Here is a 19,902-nt window from a genome sequence, read left to right on the forward strand (position 1 = left end):
TGTCATTAGAATAAAGAAGTACTAAGTCTTAGGTTGAATATAGGCCTATAACTCATTCATATTATAATAAAACCAAGGTGTTTCTAATATACATTATAGAAATAAATCTTTGAATTAATAACTTGACAGAAAAAAGTACTTAAGACTCCTGTAATAACCTAGAACCTGCATTTGTATGCCAGCAGAATGAAGTAAGAATATTTAAACTAGCTTAGTTTTCCTACAAGTCTTTACTTCCTAAAGTCTCCAGCTCAGCAATGGAAGTTGATTTACTCATTTCTTTTCATAACTAAGAGCTTGGTAGCACCAATAGCGTAGGTAATAGATTCCTGCTCTCCCTCCCCCAAAAGTAGCCACTTTAGTGAGGATGCTGGTGGAAGCATTATCTAAGTAACTAAAAATATTCCCCCTATTCTCTGGTGGCTCAGATGGTAAAGAATTCACCTGCAATGTGGGAGACTGGGTTCAATCCCTGGGTTGGGAAGATCCCCTAGAGGAAGGCATGGCAACCCACTCCAGTATTCTTGCCTGGAGAATACCCATGGACAGAGGAGCCTAGTGGGCTGCAGACCACGGGGTGGCAAAGAGTTGGACACAACTGAGCGACTAAGCACAACACAAACCATGTGAAAAAAATGAGGAAAAGGAAATTCTACTCAAAGCCAAGCTTTCAGCCCAGCCTGAAGACCAAAAACAACAACAAAACAACCATGATTAGAAACAGAAAAACTACCAAATTTCAATGCTTGACCTCTAAGACTGTCACTCCACTCCCACAAAACCACAAGGCTTGGTGCCAGCAAACAGGCCTTAGGGTCACTTGCAAAGATCACCAAAAATATTAAACCCACTCTAAATCTGGGAAAATACTGGAGAAATGGGCAGATCAGACCACAGAAATATAGGCAAGGAAGTTCACACTTCTGGTGATTTAAACGAATAGGTATCATTCAAAGTGCGATCCACCATGTAAAGTGGTACAACCTTGAAGCACAATGCCCTAGGAGAAGACAGAAAAAAAGGAAGTGTGTCCTTTGGCAACTGGATGGTTCCTTCGAAAAAGAAAAAGGGGAAATTTTAAGGCCTTGCTAGACCAAAAAGAATCATAGAATTGTAAGTCTCATAATCCATCTCTTCAACCATTAAAACAGACAAATAAAAACTACTGAAGTAACAGGACTATTCTATACTGACAGAAGAGGGCACCATTAAACTAGGAATACCATAAAAAAACCCACTACCATAAAAATGAACAAAAGAAAAGTGCAATCCAGAAAATCAGGGAACAGAATTTGACATATCATGTGAGGGAAAAACCCTACCAAAAACAACCTCAAAGCAGAAAAAAAATCTTTAAGTCAGTATTCCAAACAGAATTAAATATTTTCTATTAATATAGTATCCCTAGTAATTAAGAACTATTATTATATTAATAATTGGGTTAATATATTCAAACAAGCATTTGAGGATATGAAAACCACTTTGACTCAGACAGCAACTGAAAAACTAAAAACAAAAACAAGAAAGTTAAAAGTAACTGAATTAAAAAAATTAGAAAACAAATTACAGAAATGAAGAATAAATTTGCAAGGTACCCAAGGGAGAATTGACTCAAATGAAAATTATCTACCACAGTCCATAATATAACAGCATCTGTTACAAGCCACATCCATCCACATCTAATGTTTCATCTGATTTCAGGTAACTATCTACGACTTCATAATAATTCACAAGCCACAACCCTTCCAAAATTCATCTACATTAGCAAACTTCATGTCTTTCCCATACTAAAAAGGCATATTTACTCTTTATGATTACCTAAACCATTTAATACAATTAAAACTGTATTTAACCACAGTTAAAACCATGGCTGCTATTAAATAGGTTTATTAGGTTCTTGTGTGTGTGTCTTCAGTTGCTTTAGTATGTCTGACTCTTTGCAATCCCAAGGACTGTAGCCTGCCAGGCTCCTCTGTCCACGGGATTTTCCAGGCAAGAATACTAGAGCGGGTTGCCATTTCCTCCTTCAAGGGACCTTCACAAACCAGGGATTGAACCCACACCTCCTGCACTGCAGGCAGATTCTTTACCACTGAGCCAGAGGGGAAGCCTTTTTGAGTACGTTCTCCTAGATCCATTGATGTCAAAAACCCCATGATCTTTACTACACAACTCTGCACAGCACAGTGATTTTTAGGAACACACATGCTACATTTTAGTGGAACCAACTGTAGATGTGAATGTATGGGTTAGTATACATATATTTCTTAGCTCTGCTGAGAAGGCATAGAAATAATGATACCTCAGGGGCAATTAGCACACCTAGCTATCCAGATCTTGGTTTCTAAATGCCATCCTCCAATAAAAGGAGCCAAGGCTCTTCAGAAAAGAAGGTGATTCCAGGACTGGGAAAGATAAAATACAAGATGAGCCTGGAGCAATTAAACAGCCTCCTGCTTTGTTAAGAAAGATATGTTTATTTGTTGTGGGCTTTTTTCTTTTTTTGATTGTTTAACTTAAGAAAATCTTAACTGCAACCACAAAATTAAAAGACGCTTGCTCCTTGGAAGAAAAGCTATGACAAACCTAGACAGTGTACTAAAAAGCAGAGACATCACTTTGCCAACAGAAGTTCATATAGTCAAAGCTATGGTCTTTGCAGTAGCCATGTACGGATGTGAGAGCTGAACCATAAAGAAGGCTGTGTGCCAAAGAACTGATGCTGGAGAAGGCTCTTGAGAGTCCCTTGGACACCAAGGAGACCAAACCAGTCAATTCTAAAAGAAATCAACCCTGAATATTCATTGGAAGGACTGATGAGGAAGCTGAAAGCTCCAATACTTTGGCCACCTGATGCAAAGAGTCGACTCACTGGGAAAGACCCCGATGCTAGGAAAGACTGAGGGCAGGAGAAGAAGAGGGAGACAGAAGATGAGATGGCTGGATGGCATCACTGACTCAATGGACATGCTGCTGCTGCTGCTGCTAAATCGCTTCTGTAATGTCCAACTCTGCAACCCCACTGATGGCAGCCCACCAGGCTACGCCTTCCCTGGGATTCTCCAGGCAAGAACACTGGAGTGGGTTGCCTTTCCTTCTCCAATGCATTGAAAGTGAAGTCGCTCAGTCGTGTCCGACTCTTCACGACCCCATGGACTGCAGCCTACCAGGCTCCTCTGTCCATGGGATTTTCCAGGCAAGAGACTGGAGTGGGGTGCCATTGCCGTCTCCGCAATGGACATGAGTTTGAGCAAACTCAGGGAGATGGTGAAGGACAGAAAAGCCTGGCGTGCTGCAATCCATGGGGTCAAAAAGAGTTGGACACAATAACTGATAAACATCAACAATTGAGAACATAGTATCCGAAAGATTTCACTTTTATTTTCCAAGGGCAAACACTGAGAATCTTGAGATAATCAAAACAGAGTTACTCTGCCTTAGGGCACATACTTAGGCTTTTTTAAATAGACAATTCCTCCTCTTTCCCTGCCCATTACATATCTTCATTTCCACTTCTCTTCAAATACCCATTCCATGGCCAACTCCTTAGACACTGTCATTAACAGGAACTGTTCCACTTCTAAATTATTCATCCCACTCTCTGACTATACCCTCTTAATCCACCTAAGCACTCTATCACAAGTAAATTCATCATCTTCCTCCAGAGCCTAATCCTCCCTTGTGCTTCCTATTTCAGTAAACTCATTCATTCTGTCAACTGCCCAAGCCATAAAACTAATCATCACCCTAAACTCTTACTCTTTCACCTTCCACAAGCCCCTACTATGTATCTTCTCAAATCCAACTATTTATTCAATCCTCATTCCACTACCATAGTCCAGGCCACCTTAGCCCTTTTAACTAGTTTTTTGTAATATCCTCAATTACTCTCCTTACCTACCAACTTTAACTCTCTCCAAAGAAGCTGACACAGAGCAATCAATATTACCTTTTAATTTCCTGCCAGGCTTAAGATGCTAAGATTTTCCCTAAAATACAATACAAATTCGCTTAGTCGTGTCCGATTCTTTGCGACCCCATGGACTGTAGACTACCAGGCTCCTCAGTCCATGGGATTTTCCAGGCAAGAATACTGGAGTGGGTTGCCATTTCCCTCTCCAGGGGATCTTTCCGACCCAGTGATCGAACATAGGTCTCCCGCATTGTAGGCAGACTCTTTACCATCTGAGCTACCAGGAAAGCCCCACAAATTCCTTAACATAGCTTAAAGGGCTCTTCAAATCTGGTCCCTACTTATCTCTCCAGTGTCATCTCTCTGGCACTGCTTGATTCATCCATAGGTACTCTTTTGAGTTTCTCCAAGCTCCCTAAGCGTATTTCTTGTCTTTATTACAGGTCTGGTAAACTCTACCCATTCTCTTCACAAAGCTAAGTCCTATTCACCCTTTAGACTTCAACCTAAGTTGAAGAAGTCACTGGGATAAATTTTCCTCAGTTTAGTTGCTCAGTCATGTCTAATGCTTTGTGACACCATGGACTGCAGCATCCCAGGCCTCCCTGGCCATCACCAACTCCTGGAGCTTGCTCAAACTCATATCCATCCAGTCTATGATGCCATCCAGCCATCTTATCCTCTGTCGTCCCCTTTTCCTCCTGCCCTCAATCTTTCCCAGCATCGGGGTCTTTTCAAATGAGTCAGCTCTTTGCATCAGGTGGCCAAAGTACTGGCGCTTCAGCTTCAGCATCAGTCCTTCCAGTGAATATTCAGGGCTGACTTCCTTTAGGATGGACTGGTTGGATCTCCCTGAAACTGGGTAAACTGTGCCTTCCATGTGCTCCTGCAGCACTCCACACATCAAGCACACAGCAAAGTGTTCATTCTTATTCCATCACGTAGCCCTGTGGACTGAATAAGATAATGAAAACCAAACTATGAAATAAATTACCAAAGTAACACAATGCTTACAAAGAATTAGAACCCAATGACCTCTGACTCAGGAACACAATATTCTTTCCACTATACTTTGCAGCACTTAATTCTACTTTCATAAACAAGTCAATGTTAATTAGATATAAAGCATATAACCTAGAGTTAAAAAGGATCTAGATATCATCTCATTTTATGATTCAAGTGAAGCCCAGAAAAGGCTAAAGAACACTACAAAACAGCAATGCCAGGATTAGTCACTTTGATGTTCTTTAATTACATACTTTAGTCTCAGGAATAAGGTTTTTAAAATTTTAAAGCTGAAAAACTTTTTACTTCAAGGTTAGCAGAATTATTAAAAACAAAACAAATGAATCATCAATTCACTTAAAAGTTTCCATAAAACTTTTAACAAAACACAAGATTATTTGACTATGGTATAACACTAATAAAAATAATACTGAGTCATTATTATATTTATAATATAAACAACACATGGGTACCAATCATGCTCAAGGCACTGTGAAATATATTCACTGAACAAACAAAAATACAAAACAGAATTCCTATTTCCACAAAGTTTAAAATAAGTTTTGGAAAATGAGACCCAACCGTTACAAAATTAAACAGAAAAATTACAGGACAAATTAGTCCCTTAAATGGTTAACAGTTTCAAAAGAAGTGATTCTGTTGCAAGGTGTTTCAGGAATATAAAGAAAAATCACAATCTACTGCCTGAGCAATCTGCATAAACTCAAAATTTCTTAACTTGGTCAGCTGAAAGGGCTCAAAACAATGATATTCCAGTGTCAACAAGCTTACCTGCTGTCCAGTTCTTGATTTCTAAATACTCTGACCCAATGAAAGAAACCAGGATTCCTTGAAGAAATGGCTGATTCTAGGACAGCAGCAGAAAAAGCAGACAATGAACCTGGAATATCTTTTGTCTCAAAAGGAATGAAGTGCTCCAAAAATGATAGGAATGTGTCAAAACAATCAAAGAGTTAACTTGAAGGAGCTCCCACTGACCAAATCTGAGTTAATTTGGAACATCAAAGTGAATACTGACAAGTAATGAGAGAATAATCTACTTAATTAAAAAAAAAAAGAATCTCTGAATTTATATTGATATTAAACAAACAAATGAGAAGGAAAAGCTCTAATTTACAACTTACTAGAAGGCCAAGTAACAAATGTAGAAGAAACAGTAAAAAAACGCCACTTTGGAACCACTGTACAATAACTGATTCAGGCAAAAATCACTAATGAATGTTAAAACCATTATGTGAACATTTTAGGGAAAACAAAAACACAGCCTCAAAGCGGCTCCCCAAAGATTATTCAATAATAACAAGGAGGAAAATGAAAACTTTTATATGGAGAAAAAATTGGTAGGCAAACCTTAACCAGTGATACAAGTAAACATCAACAACAAGGGATCAGACAGACATGATATTGCCTCCTGATAGTGAAGCACTGAAGTAAAGACGCATCAAAGTTTATGTGGTATTCCTATCAAAATCGCAGAACCTGAATCTACCAATGAAGAAGCAACACAACAAACCCAAAGTAATGGACATCCTACAAAACAAAAGACTGTACTCCTCAAAACTAACGATTTCATGGGGGAAAAGGTTCAAGGACTGTCTCAGGTTAAAGGATATATGACAACTAAAATAAAATAAAAAAGGAGTTGAAAAAAAAAACTATTAAAGAATCTTACTGGCACTACTGAAGAGACTCCAACATGAACTGTATAATAAACTACTGTATCAATATTAAATTTCTTGAATCCATCATACTGTGGTTATGTAAGAACATCTCTTTGTTCTTAGGCAATATTGCTGAAGCATTTAGGGGTAAAGGATCACGATGTATGAGACCTACTCTCAAATGGCTCAACAATAACAATAATTATGACAGGAAAAGGAGGGTAGAATAGGAAAAAGAAGATCTAGAGAGTGGATTTCTGCTATTGCATCGTAATACATGGTATGCTGGATGTTTAATATGAGGCTTCCTTGTCAGCAATGTACATTAATGCAGCATTTCTATCCCTTGTATGCATCTGTGATGTTCTGCCTCAAAAGATACGCCTCTGACTTTAACTGAATACACTTGAATCTTTGGTATCCTCTATAAGATGTAATGAAGGAGCTTCAAATTATAGATAAAATAATTCCAGTTTCCAGACTTTGAAATCACTCTGCAAATACAGAGAACCATAGGCAAATATACTAAATATTAACAACTGATGAATCTAGGTGACAAGTATATGAGCTCACTGTATTAGTCTTATAACTTACATTTAAAGTTTTCCCAAAACAAAACATTAAAACAACAACAACCTTCTGCCAACACCAAAACATTACTTTGGGTAAACTGAGTCATTTCTGAAAAATAAAATCTTTTGACTCCCAGATTCTTTTCTCCCTTTTCTTCATGATCCACGTCACCTTAACACTATTAAAAGTTTTCATCACCAAAATAAACATTTTGACAAAGTAGTCCCCAACATGCAAATAAGTTACATTTCAAAATCTCATTTGTAAGTCAGATGTTTAGAATGTAGAATGATCTTCACCATTACAAACAGTGGTTAAGTTCCTAATGCTGGGAACAAAAACTCTCACAAGATGGAATCTCAGGAAATGCTCAACAATCTGGGATTCTAACCTTAACCCAGAATGCATGTCAATATGTACAAAAAATGCACAAACCAGTATTTTATAATCTGGAAAGCACTTTTACCATTTTTAAAGTCTCATTTGGAAAACTTGGTTTGGGTTGGTCATCTTAGTTGTTCAGACAACTTTCACTCAATTCAACATTTACTGAGCATTCACTATGTGGCAAGACAGACAGGTGTGTACTGAACATACTAAAAGACCAAGGCAGTATCTCTGACATAGGAACTCAGCCTAGCAGAAGAGAGTGACGTCAACTACAATACTTTAAATGTTCAATGAAAGTGAAAGAGGAGAGTGAAAAAGTTGGCTTAAAACTCAACATTCAGAAAACTAAGATCATGGTATCTGGTCCCATCATTTCATGGCAAATAGATGGGGAAACAGTGACAGACTTTATTTTTCTGAGCTCCAAAATCACTGCAGATGGTGACCACAGCTATGAAATTAAATTAAAAGACACTTACTCCTTGGAAGAAAAGTTATGACGAACCTACACAGCATATTAAAAACCAGAGACATTACTTTGCCAACAAAAGTCTGTCTAGTCAAGGCTATGGTTTTTCCAGTAGTCACGTATGGATGTGAGAGTTGGACTATAAAGAAAGCTGAGCGCCGAAAAATTGATGCTTTTGAACTGTGATGTTGGAGAAGACTCTTGAGAGTCCCTTGGACGGCAAGGAGATCCAACCAGTCCATCCTAAAGGAAATCAGTCCTGAATATTCATTGGAAGGACTGACGCTGAAACTCCAATACTTTGGCCACCTGAGGTGAAGAACTGACTCACTGGAAAAGACCGTGATGCTGGGAAAGACTGAAGGCAGGAAGAGAAGGGGACAACAGAGGATGAGATGGTTGGATGGTATCACCGACTCAATGAATATGAGTTTGAGTAAACTCCAGGAGTGGCGATGGACAGGGAGGCCTGGCATGCTGCAGTCCGTGGGGCGCAGAGTTGGACATGACTGAGCAACTGAACTGAACTGAAATGTTCAATAACGCATTTTACTCTACAAATATTGTTTGCATTGAGAAAAAGGGAGGTAAAATTTGTCTAAAAAGATTAAAATCAGTATCAAATTAACATTTGGGGTATAACTTAAAGGATAAATATTTCAGTAGGTATATGAACAACGGAGCATTCCAATCCCTGGCAAAAACATGAACAAGCTACAGAAATACGACATTCAGATAACAGAGATAAACACCATACTTACGCAATAACCAAAGAAGATACCTACAAATATACTAAGTATTCTTAACGGAAATAAACAAAATGTGGGAGAGAGTAACTACTGGACTGCAACATTAAACAGGATGGTCTGAGTGAAGAAGTGAGATTTGGGCCAAGTTCCAAAGAGTTTGGCCAGGTCAGCCTTATGAAAAGCATCTCAAGCAGGTGGTACAAAAAGTGCACAAGACCCTAAAATGGAAGTAAAGAGTTTAAAAAACTCTGAGAGGTGCAAGTGGCTGGCCTCCAATGAAGGAAAAGACGATGAGAATAAGAAAGATCAGAATGGGAAGTTTAAGGAAAAATGACAAGATTGAGGCTCTTAAAATGGTCCCTAGGGTTGCAGTGTGAATAAAGAACTTATGAGGAACAGGAAAAGAAACAAGACGTCCAGTTAGGAGGCTACTGCAGTAATTCATGTAAGAGATCATGATGCCGTGAAATAAAGAGGCAGCAATGAAGGGCTTCCCTGGTGGCTCAGCTGGTAAAGAATTCACCTGCAATGTGGGAGACCTGGGTTCAACTCCTGGGTTGGGAAGACCCCCTGGAGAAGGGAACACCTATGTACTCCAGTATTCTGGCCTGGAGAATTCCACAGACTGCATAGTCCATGGGGTTGCAAAGAGTCGGACACAACTGAGTGACTTTCACTTCACAATGAAGGCTAAGAGCAGTGGATTAGCACAAGATAAACTCTGAAGGTACAACAGAATGTGTGGATGGACTGGATCTGAGAGAAAAGAAAGGAATCCAAAATGTTATCTTAGGTTTCTGGCTTGAGTACTGCCACTTACTAAGACGGGGAAGGCCAGCAGAGACATCAGGGTATGAACATAAGAGGGAGGAATAAGCTTGGGAGAGAGGAATAAATAGCTACATTTTAGTCATGTAGCTAACATTATGTTTGAAATCCCAACTAGATTTCCAAGTGGGTATCAAAATCAGGAAAATTCTGGGCCAGAAAAGTAAAAGTGGGAGACATCAGCATGAAAATAATAGCCTTTTCAGGGAAGAGCAAACAGCTGGCCTTAACTGGGTCATAGAAACTGAAGGGTTGTTGCTGACAATGAGCCTGAAAAGATAGGATAGAATATATTATGAAGTGAACCATGATTAATAATGGCAACAGCAGTAGTAGTAATGATAGTAACAGTAAGAAAAAAAAAAAAAAAACTACATTTTTAGGTTCCAAGCACTGTGCTAAAAGCTTGATAATATACATCTCATTCAATCCTCTCAACAACTCTGCAAAGTAGATAATATTATAATCACTGTTTTATACACTGAGCTTCAAGAAGATTGAGAACTTGCCAAAGAACAAAAAGTGCTAGAGTGGGTATTCTAAAACTTAGGCAGTCAGATTTTAGAGATCAACCTCTTATCTCTTACATTACTACCTCTTTACTGATTTTATATGTCTTTGAAGTTTTTCTTAAAAGAAGTATAACATTTAGATCTGAATTTTAGAAATATAATTCTAAAAAAAAAAAAAAGAAATACAATTCTAGTCTTTATGTAAAAGATAAATTGGTAGGGGTGGGGATAAAAAATAAGACAAGTAAATACAGTATTAGTCAATGCAAAAGACCTTGTTTTAATAAGCCAACAGTTATTAGTTATCTTACTAGGTTACATGAAGAGTATCCTTTTGTTCCAAGGGTGACAAATCATACCTCAAAGTAATCCAAGTCAACCTCCACAACGATGCTGCTGGCAACAAAAATGAGCTGCTGAAAAAGGTCCAGCTCATGCAGTATAAATTTACCACCCACTACCAAAACATTTCTCAAAACATGTAACAATGTAACTTTATTGATTGCTGAATTTAAGTTCATAAATTAAAGTTTCTGTATTTGTATAAGGAGAAAAATAAAATTAGTACTGACTCAAGACAACCATAAAAAGATGTGCCTTGGTTGATAGTTATTAGAAATCAGATCAGCTAGTATGTTTTTGCACCCTTGTTAACAATTCCTCTAGCTTTCAGCATCATCAATCATTAAACTGATGAAGTAGTAAATTATCTGCTGTCCTACACCATTGTTCAAATATCTGAGAGTCCACCTCATAAACCGGCTAATTTTTTTTATGATTTCGAGTGATTAACAAGATGATTCAATGTTAAATAAAATACTAAGTTCAGTAAGTATCAATTCCAATAGTAATTATTAAAATCAGCAAATGGCAAACATCTATATAATGTAGTATTTATTAATTATGTGTTAACACATATCCTGTGCCATGCATGAGACTTATCAACAAATGGGCTTATACTCTCAATTATAATAAACTGGAGTCATCCATTTATCATAGAGTACACAGATAAAGCATACAAAAATAATTTAGTTCCACCAAACAAATAAAATGAAGAATAAAAAATTATAATTACCCCACTAGAGAAAAGCTATTTTTTACATATATATACACCAGGCTTCCCTAGTGGCTCAGTCAGTAATGAATCTTCCTGCAAGGCAGGAGACCCAGGTTCAATCCCTGGGTAGGAAAGATCCCCTGGAGAAGCAAATGGCAACCCACTCCAGTATTCTTGCCTGGAAAATCCCACGGACAGAGGAGCCTGGCGGGCTACATATAGCCCATAGGATGCAAGAGTCAGATGTGACTTAGTGACTAAACCAGGTATGTTATAAAAATATTTTTTATAATTTCAAATTTTAAATACCATATTTTAAAGATGACTCTCACAGATATCACTAAGAGATATGTTTCATTGAAAGTTAGGAAATTTACTCACATTTGACTTTGATTTTTTTAATATGCAGAGAGATCATGGAAGTTAGAATCCAACAATGATTGCAGATAAGCCAACTAAACATTTAATGTATAATTATGACAATGAATTTAAGATGTTGGGATATTTTATCCCAAACAAATATATGAGCATTCTCCTGTATTCATGCATTATATGAACTCCCTTTTGGTAACAAACACAAAGGTACATGTAAGAGGCAGATCACCTATACAATCTTCATAGGAAGGAAGGGATGAAGGGAGATGAGGCAATATACATTTTGTACACATTTTGTACATTAAGCCTCAAGCAACCCCTAGGACCTATTCATTTAACAATTCTATGGGGCAGGTGGTATAATTCCTTCCCATTTTACAGAAGATGTCTCATATCTTTGTCAGTGGTAGAGCTGGGATCAGAACCAAGATCTGACAACAAAGTCAAGCAGCCTTCCTTTACTTGCAAATCAGCACAATGTGTTAAAGTGTTTTTTGCAGAAAGTTATCCAACTAGAATATAGACTTTATTTTCCATATTTATAGTTGTCTTATTACTACACATTGAAAGACCACTCCTCACTTTAGTAAGAATATTCTGAAATTTTCTTTCTAATCTAGAAAAAAAGGCAATGCTAAACATGTTCAATCCACAAAACATTATTTTTCATTGCTCCATCACTAATAAAAGAAAAATTTCAGCTAGACTTTGTAATATTAATATCTTCCAAGTGTATAACTTTCAAAGCAAAAAGATACACGCACGGTCTGATTACAAGACAGAATATATAAAATTTAAAATGCCCACAGAAAATCGAGGACCAACATCATTGTATGTTACAACAAATCCCTCTTGCTAGACTTTATAAAAGCAGCAAAAGGAGAGGAAAAAAGATGGCTTTCCAAAACCTGACTGATAAGCATGCTATTTCCCAGTAACAAATTTATGGTTTCTCTCTCCTAGATCAGAAAACACATCTACTAAAAAAACTCTTTATTGAAATATTTCAAAATCATATTCTAATAAATATTTTCATAATTACTTAACTACTCTCAGAATACACTTCAATATTTCTCTCCTGATAACCAATGAGCAATGACACTGCTGCTTGAATATTAATAAAGTTAAACTGCACTGCATCCTAAAAGTAAAATGCAAAGCAATAATGCAACTGCCCTGAAAAATAAAGCCTTACCATTCAAAATAACTCATCTTGAAAAGATTATTTCCAGTTCCATTTACCAAAGCAAAGGTCTTTGTCACAAGTACTCCCATTAAGGAAGCATTAAAAACTCTTAACAATATAGATCATTCTCAAGCTTTAATTTAACAGTGATATTACAATTATTACCTCTAAACCCCAAAAAGCTACTTTCCTTCTACTGAACACCCTCCACCACTCAATCACTCATTACTCTAAACAATTAGTGGGGAGGAAAAAAAAAACTTAATGGGAAGTAATTTAAGGAGTTAAACATAATTTTATCATCTTTTCTCCAAGATGAATAAAACCATAGTTATATATATATAACAATAGGGTGAATTAAATGAAATAATTGTGTTTAGAGAGATCACTACCACCTCACAATGGCTTTAGTAAATAAACTTTCATTGGAAGCACTCTTTCAACAGATTTATTAAAGACTGTGTCTACAAAGTACTTAAATCACTAGTTTTAATTCTTCGGTATTTTCACTGCAACACCATTACCACAACTTTTTACACTTTACTACACTGCTCACTGAGAATTAAAAATGATTTCAGAATCAGTTAGTGCATCATCATACAGAACTAGACACATAACATGTGTTCATTGTTTGATATAAAGTCTAACTAAATTTGTCATCCACTTTAGTGAAGACACTTTTGACTTTTTTCCTAAAACAAAAGCTGCCATTCACAAGAAAAGACATGAGTAAAGATTTGTAACTTCAAAAATAAACCAAACCAAAAAATGCACATACAAAAGTCATAATAAACAAGTTATTTTATCATTTCTTAAATTCATACTAAAATAAATGCCATTTCTGTGTTTGCAGGAAAAAAATCTTTAAGCTATTTTGTTTACCTTTGCCACAGACTGTACAAGTACTGCCAAGGTAACACAGATTTTAAAACTGACAACTGGAGTACTTGGCAGTTGCCAAAACAACACAGCTGGATTCTTAAAGGAAAAGTGCTCTTGTGTAATGTACACCTAATTACAGCTTTAGAGAACCTTCTCTCCACTTACTAAAAAAAAAATACACATGGAAAACATACTGCACTAAAACTTGACAATTTTCGGACAATATTTTTCTTAAAAATACACGTAACTCTTAACACACCACAGCAGGCCTTTTTAAAAGCACACTTATTAGAATCACAATCTCACTGTAAACTAAAATGCAGGTTAATACTGTGCTATGACTCTTCAATCCACACATGGATCCCTATCGGATCCTGACAGGATGCGCGCTACTTATCTCAGGAATCAGTCATCAGGTCTGAGGACATTTTTACAGTGACACTTTAGGGGGGCGGGGGGGAAAGAACACAACAACTTGTTTTTTCTGATTCAGAAACGCTCACATTTCCAAACTTGTTTACACTATCTCACCTACTAAGGGATCCTCATGGATCAAAGACAGACAATCGAACTGAAGGACAAAGTTTCCATCACAGAAAACCTTCCCTGCGAGCCGGGATCTACTTTGGATGGACGTCCGGGGGGCAGCGAGCGGTTCCCTATGCTGACCCTTGTCCCCCGCGACGTCTCCCTGCACCGTCGGGAGTCCGCACCCGCAGGTGCCCCCAGCCCAGGCCACCTTCTGGCCCCAAGTACCGAACCGGCCAGTGACAAACACACACACACACACCCCAACACACACAGAGAGTTCCGCTCCGTTAGACCAACCTTCTTCCAAAACAGAAGTGAGGGAACTTCTTCCAACAAGAGCGCAAAACGCCCCCTGCAGCAGGGGTCAGTCGCTTCGGGAAGACCCCTGCCTCGCACGGCAAGATTAAGAAAAGGGCCCTCGGGCGTTTCCTCACAGAGAGCCTCCGGACCCCCAGGGAACTCCCTCAACTTTCAAGGAGGCGACGTCCGCCACCGCCCCCCAGCCCCAGACGCGACGTGCGCCCCGGGAGACTCCGAGCGCCCAGCCCGCGCCGCCGCGCCTCCCTCAGCCGGCCCGCGACGCCCCTCAGCCCGCGGGCCCGCCCTCGGGGCACCCCGCCCCCACCTCCACAGGAGGCGCCGACCCCGACGCGACCACTGCTGCCGCCTCCCCGCACCCCACCCGGCCCGCCGCAGCGCGCCTCCGCCCCGGCCTCTGCCAGCGGGACGCGGCGCCGCGCCGCCGTCCCGGGGGCCCCGCGGCCGCCCCTCCCGAGCGGCGCCGCCCCCCGCCCCGGCGCCCCCCAGCCCTCACCCAGTCCTCTCGCCAAGACGCAGCCCCTCGGGCCCCACCGACCCCACCGACCGAGCCCTGTCGCCCGCGGCCCTCACCCGGTCTCCGGCGAATGCGGGCGGGCGCGTACACGCCGCAGCCAGGGCCCGCCACCCGCGCTCCGCGCCGCCCGGAGCCGCCTCCTTCAGCCCCGGACTCGCCGGGACATCCGCGCACGGATCCCCACACCGGGGCTATTTTTAGGAGACAGGCCCCGGCCAGACCGGAACTCGTTCCGTCGGCGCGCGTGCGCACTGCCCCCACAGCCCTCTGTGTTCCTCCGCCAGGCTCGCCTCTCCCTGCTTTCCCCTTGCTCCCTCTCTAGCGTCTCCCTTCAGGTTCCCTCTCAGGGCTGAGTTATCTTCTTGGTGGGGCCCAGAGCACTTGGAGTGGGAAAGACAAAGGTTACGGGCCGGGAGAACCACACCGTGTGAGGACGAGCACTGCCCCACAAAGGCGCGCGGGGCGGACTATGTTTTTTCGGGTGGGTGAGGAGACGAATCACCCAGCACAGGAAGGAGATGACGGCGGTTTGGCGCCGGGGCTGCGCGCCGGAGCCCGCTTCCCTCAGAAGGACCGTGTTCTCCTGGAAGGGATATTGGTCACTTGATGAGGGCTCGGGCGCCTCCCAGGGCGGGGCGGCCCGGCGGCGTCGCGCCCCGCAGCCCCCGCCTCCCCCGCGGCGGCCTCCCAGAGCAGCCGCCGAGGCCCGGCCGGGAGCGGCTCCAGTGACTAGGCGCGTGGCGGGTCGCCTAGCGCGGCCGCTCGCGCCGGACAGCCCGGGGCGCCAGGGGGCGGGGCTCCCGGGGGCGGGGCCGGCGTCGGGGCGCGCGCCCGGCGTGGCCGCGAGTCCGGTGCCAGGCGGCGTCGCTCGGGAGGGACCGGACCTCGCCCGCCGGGCTTCTGGAGCCGCCACCCCGCGGGGCGCACTCGGCGACCCCCGACCTCCGTTCGCCGCGCCCACGGCCTCGGTGCGGCCGGGACCGCACCTGTGTCCTTGCCGGGGCTGCCCCCAGGCCACCCGCCCTGAGCGAGCGCGGTGGAACCCAGGCCCCTGGCACTCCGAGGCAGGTCGGACCCCGGCCCCCCCAGACCGCGGGACTTGAAGCTGCGTGGAAGGTGGGCGACGCCTTTCGGGGTGGTCAGCCAGGCTCCCTGCGTCCCAAGAGAGACTCAACCTACTAGTCTTTACTACTAGTAATAGTTGCTAGTAGGCGCAGCTGGTATACCTTGAGCCTTGAACTGTGTCAATAGTTTGCATTTGATAGCTCGTCATCCTTACAACATCCCTATGAAGTAGATTCAGTTTCTGTTCCCATTTTACATAGGAGGAAAAGGAAGCTCGAGTGCTGAAGTGACCTTCTGAGGTTACAGCTGAAGAGGAGGGCACTGGGCACTTGAACTCCTGACCACCCTGCGTATTGCCTTTTCTGAGAGAGGTGCGAAGGAGATGTGTTTGGGGAGCTGTTAGTTTTTGTCGAGGGAGGTCATTAGGAAGTGAGCCGTTGTGGTCTGCATCGTGAAGGCTGCTCGCCTGGCGTTTCTACAGTCACGCTGCCTATCTGCACCTATGCAATGGACACAGAGCCAAATAATTATATTCGTTTAAAGATGAAAAATTCATTCCCAAGGCACTTGAAAAACAAAGTGGTTGGGGTGAGTGAGCAGATTCGCAGAGGCTATGGGTAGAGGAACTGAAGTTTCAAAGGAAGCTGGAGACTAGCAGGCTTCCTCCCTCAAGGACAAGGCAACCTACTGGGGAGAACCCAACACAAAAGTGACATACAAACACCAGACACTGGCAGATAAACCTGGAGTTCTGCTTAGAGCCCCACGATGTGTTCAGAGGAATCAGCAGCAGGAAGGTTTAAAAAAAAAAAAAAAAGCTAGAATTTGGTGTGACCCTGCAAACCATGTGGAAATGCACACTTTTTAACCTGCCAGAAGCTGCAGAGCCAGCTGGATTTGGCTTCTCTGCTCCAAGAAAACAGAAGAGTTGAACAGTTTTCCTTCAGAAAAAGGTGCGTTGGAGGGCCCACGAGCAATGGCTTCCCTCATTCACCTACTCTTCATCCTGGAAGGAGAAAAGGGACAATGAGAACAAATTTTTCTGAAAGAGTTTTTCATACTCTCATTGTTCCTTCCCATCTACCACCCTTGGCAGAAGCTGACCGTCTTGGAGGTACAGAAGACTCAGTTCAGACTGCCTACCTCCTACCCATTTAGTGCTATTGGTCATTCCAGAAAGTCAGATAGAGAACTTGGCTTTGAGTCTAGCCAAAGCAGAAATGAAGAGTGTTTGTGTTGCATAAGAGCACCTCTTTCCCCAACTGCCCCCTCACCACTTGCAAATCAAAGCCCTGGTCTAAAAATTGAAGGAAGGAGGGGGAAAAGTTTAAGAATTCTAGAGCACAGCTATTGTAAAATCCATTAGCAAACCATAATCACTTATTTGTAACTAAAGTAACCAATCTTAGGAGATTATCACAGCCTTTATGGTCTCAGAAGCATGTCTGAAGTCCAGTGTCTCCAACAATTTGCTGCACTCAGCTGGGCATAGACACCATGTGCCTGTGGCTTCAAAGGAACTTCGAAAGAGCAGCATCTCTTAGTCCTCCAACTTTTTCTGTCCTCCTAAAAGCACTTAGGTGTCCAATTGTGTCTCAACTGAAGGGACTCCACATTGTACTAGGCAGTGTGATAGGTGAGAAGGAGCAGCCCTTCCTTTAAAGAGGCTGGCAGGCCATGGGGGAGGTACACCTTAAAACACAAGCCAACTTGATAACCACCGAGAGATGGGTTTCCAAGGAGACTGGAAGAGCACGGAAGATGAATATCTAAGAGGGGAAGAGAATTAAGGAGGTCTTCTTAGAGGAGGCAACCCCACAGTGAATCGAAAAGCCTCCAAGAAGGATGAAAAGGGGTCCTCTCACTATGTCATGATCTGAAGAATAAAGCCCAAGCTCTCCAGGAGGCAGAGATCTCAGACCACTGGTCAGCCTTACCCTTAGCCTTTTCTGCCACATACCTCACCATCCCCATTCAGAAATATGAATCACACACCAGGCTATTTCCTGTGTCTCCAGAATAAACCCCTTTTCATCCATCAGGTCTCCATTAGGCATCATTTTCTCTAACAACTCTTCTCTAATACAGTGCCTAGTTGAAGTATAAATATTTCTGTACGTATGTCTGTTTCCTTCCTTCTGGTGAGTAAGCCCCTTGAAGACAAGAAATGTGATTTATTCCTTAATTGACCTGCTGTATCTAGCACAGTGCCTGACATGTAGTAGACAGTCAAATGTTTGTTAAATATTTATGAGCAGCCTATAGGCAAGGGAACTGCTGTGTGCAAGGACCCCATGAGTTTGGCTCAAGAGAGAAATCACAGCTAGAGCAGTGTGCCTGGAGCCTGGAGTCTGATCAAGCTTTGAGGAGTGGTGGGAGACAAACCTGGAAGAGCAGTCAGGAGTGAGACAGGGCAGAGCCTTAGCCCATCAAGTCAGGCCATTTGGATTTCTTTCTGAAAGCAAAGGGAAACCCTGACAGATTTCAAGCAGGTGAATAGCAAGATCTATTTGGCATTTTAGAAGGTTTGCTGAGGGCAGTAGTGGGGTTGGATGGGAGGGACCAAGACTGGAGGCAGGACAACCAGTTAGGAGGCCCTGGCGGTTTAGCCAATGCTGTCAGAACCTCTGTCCTTCCAACCCCAGATATCTCCGCAGACTGTCCCCAAACATGCTAATGGCTTCCTGTTTCTCTGTTGAGGCTCTAGCCCCAGGAGAGGGCTTGCTTGGATCAATAGATATACACACCAGCTTCTCTGTACCTTGTAAAGACAATTCTGAGGCATGTACCTCAAAGTTTCTCTCAGGGGTCCCAGTGGATTGGGCCCCAGTTGTTCTCAATAGTGATCCACTCATTAGCACACTTTTTGATGTCTCCCCTCATTTCCCACATCTGATTTTCCAGCTCCCCCACAGCCCTTCCCAGCATCACCTCCCAAATAAACCACATGCACCAAAATTCTTGGTTTGGGATCTGCTTTTCAGAAGACCCATTGAAGACAAATCGCAGATGAGATAAGAAAGAAAGAGGACCTGTCTGAAGACAGTTGCCTGATGGTAAGGAGACGGCAGAAGCAAAACATGGAGCTAGAAGGAGAATTGACTGCTTGTTGACCATTGAATCTGGGATCAGGGAAAGCAGGGGAGACTCAGCTGCCTCCAGGTTTCTGGCTTAGGCTCCTGAGTGGGTAACTGCAGCATCGTTTAAGTGGAAGACACTCGAGGAAGGTGAGGTTGAGGGGGCTGGATGACGGGAGTATGATGAGTTCCAGTCTCCTTATGTTGAATTGACATGCCTGTGGGACAAATTATCCTTAGCCTTGTGGGGCTGGAAAAAGATTCAGCTAGATGAGATTGGACAGTATAGGGAGGGCTTCCTGGAGGAGGAGAAATTTAAGCAGAGTTTTGAAACTGAGGTATATGGGCTGGAGGAAAAAAGAAACAACTGTGGATCAGAAGAATAACAATGACAGGAATGGATAGTAAAAACAAAACAAAAAAGATTTATAGGGAGGAAAAAGCAAATTTATTTGAAACAGGGAAAATACAAAGAGCCCCCAAAGGATTTCAACTTGTGAGCTACTTGAAGATAGGGGCCATGCCATATTCAATCTTGTGTCCCCCACTCTTACACAAAGTTGATATTTATTAATTATTGTGTGAACCAGGAAAAGTGTCTTAATAAATATTTTTCATGATGTCTTGAAGGTTTTAAATGTTTCAAATTAGTAAATTTAACTTTGTGTAAGGATTTGTGTCTTGTTAAGATATATGACATTTAAGAGAAACATCTTGCTTGTAAAGTTCTACTAGTAAATTTTACTTATAAATCTGACATAAGCTCTAATGAC

General features: G+C 42.0%; 2 protein-coding genes across 9 annotated transcripts in view; one reads left to right on the forward strand and one right to left on the reverse strand.

Moving 5' to 3' along the window:
* Window positions 1–15,131, reverse strand: part of MEF2A (myocyte enhancer factor 2A) — a 179,129-nt gene extending 163,998 nt beyond the window's left edge. For 6 of the 8 annotated variants that reach the window (XM_061394250.1, XM_061394242.1, XM_061394251.1 and 3 more), the window contains exon 1: window positions 15,044–15,131. The gene's annotated coding sequence lies outside the window, so the exon portion shown is untranslated. Of the gene's footprint in view, window positions 1–14,449; window positions 14,539–15,043 lie in introns of those variants that run through there. The other 2 variants (XM_061394246.1, XM_061394243.1) reach the window with 2 other exon arrangements.
* Window positions 14,169–15,188, forward strand: LOC133234715 (proline-rich protein 2-like). Its single transcript, XM_061395606.1, has one exon. The coding sequence runs from the start codon at window positions 14,169–14,171 to the stop codon at window positions 15,186–15,188; it is 1,020 nt and encodes a 339-aa protein (XP_061251590.1).
* The last annotated feature ends 4,714 nt before the right edge of the window (window positions 15,189–19,902 follow it).

Source organism: Bos javanicus, chromosome 21, assembly GCF_032452875.1.
Source record: "Bos javanicus breed banteng chromosome 21, ARS-OSU_banteng_1.0, whole genome shotgun sequence".
NCBI classification, from domain to species: domain Eukaryota; kingdom Metazoa; phylum Chordata; class Mammalia; order Artiodactyla; family Bovidae; genus Bos; species Bos javanicus.

Bases quoted from the DNA above. Each gene is read 5' to 3' on its own strand.
- LOC133234715 (XM_061395606.1), top strand. From the start codon at position 14,169: ATGGATCAAAGACAGACAATCGAACTGAAGGACAAAGTTTCCATCACA.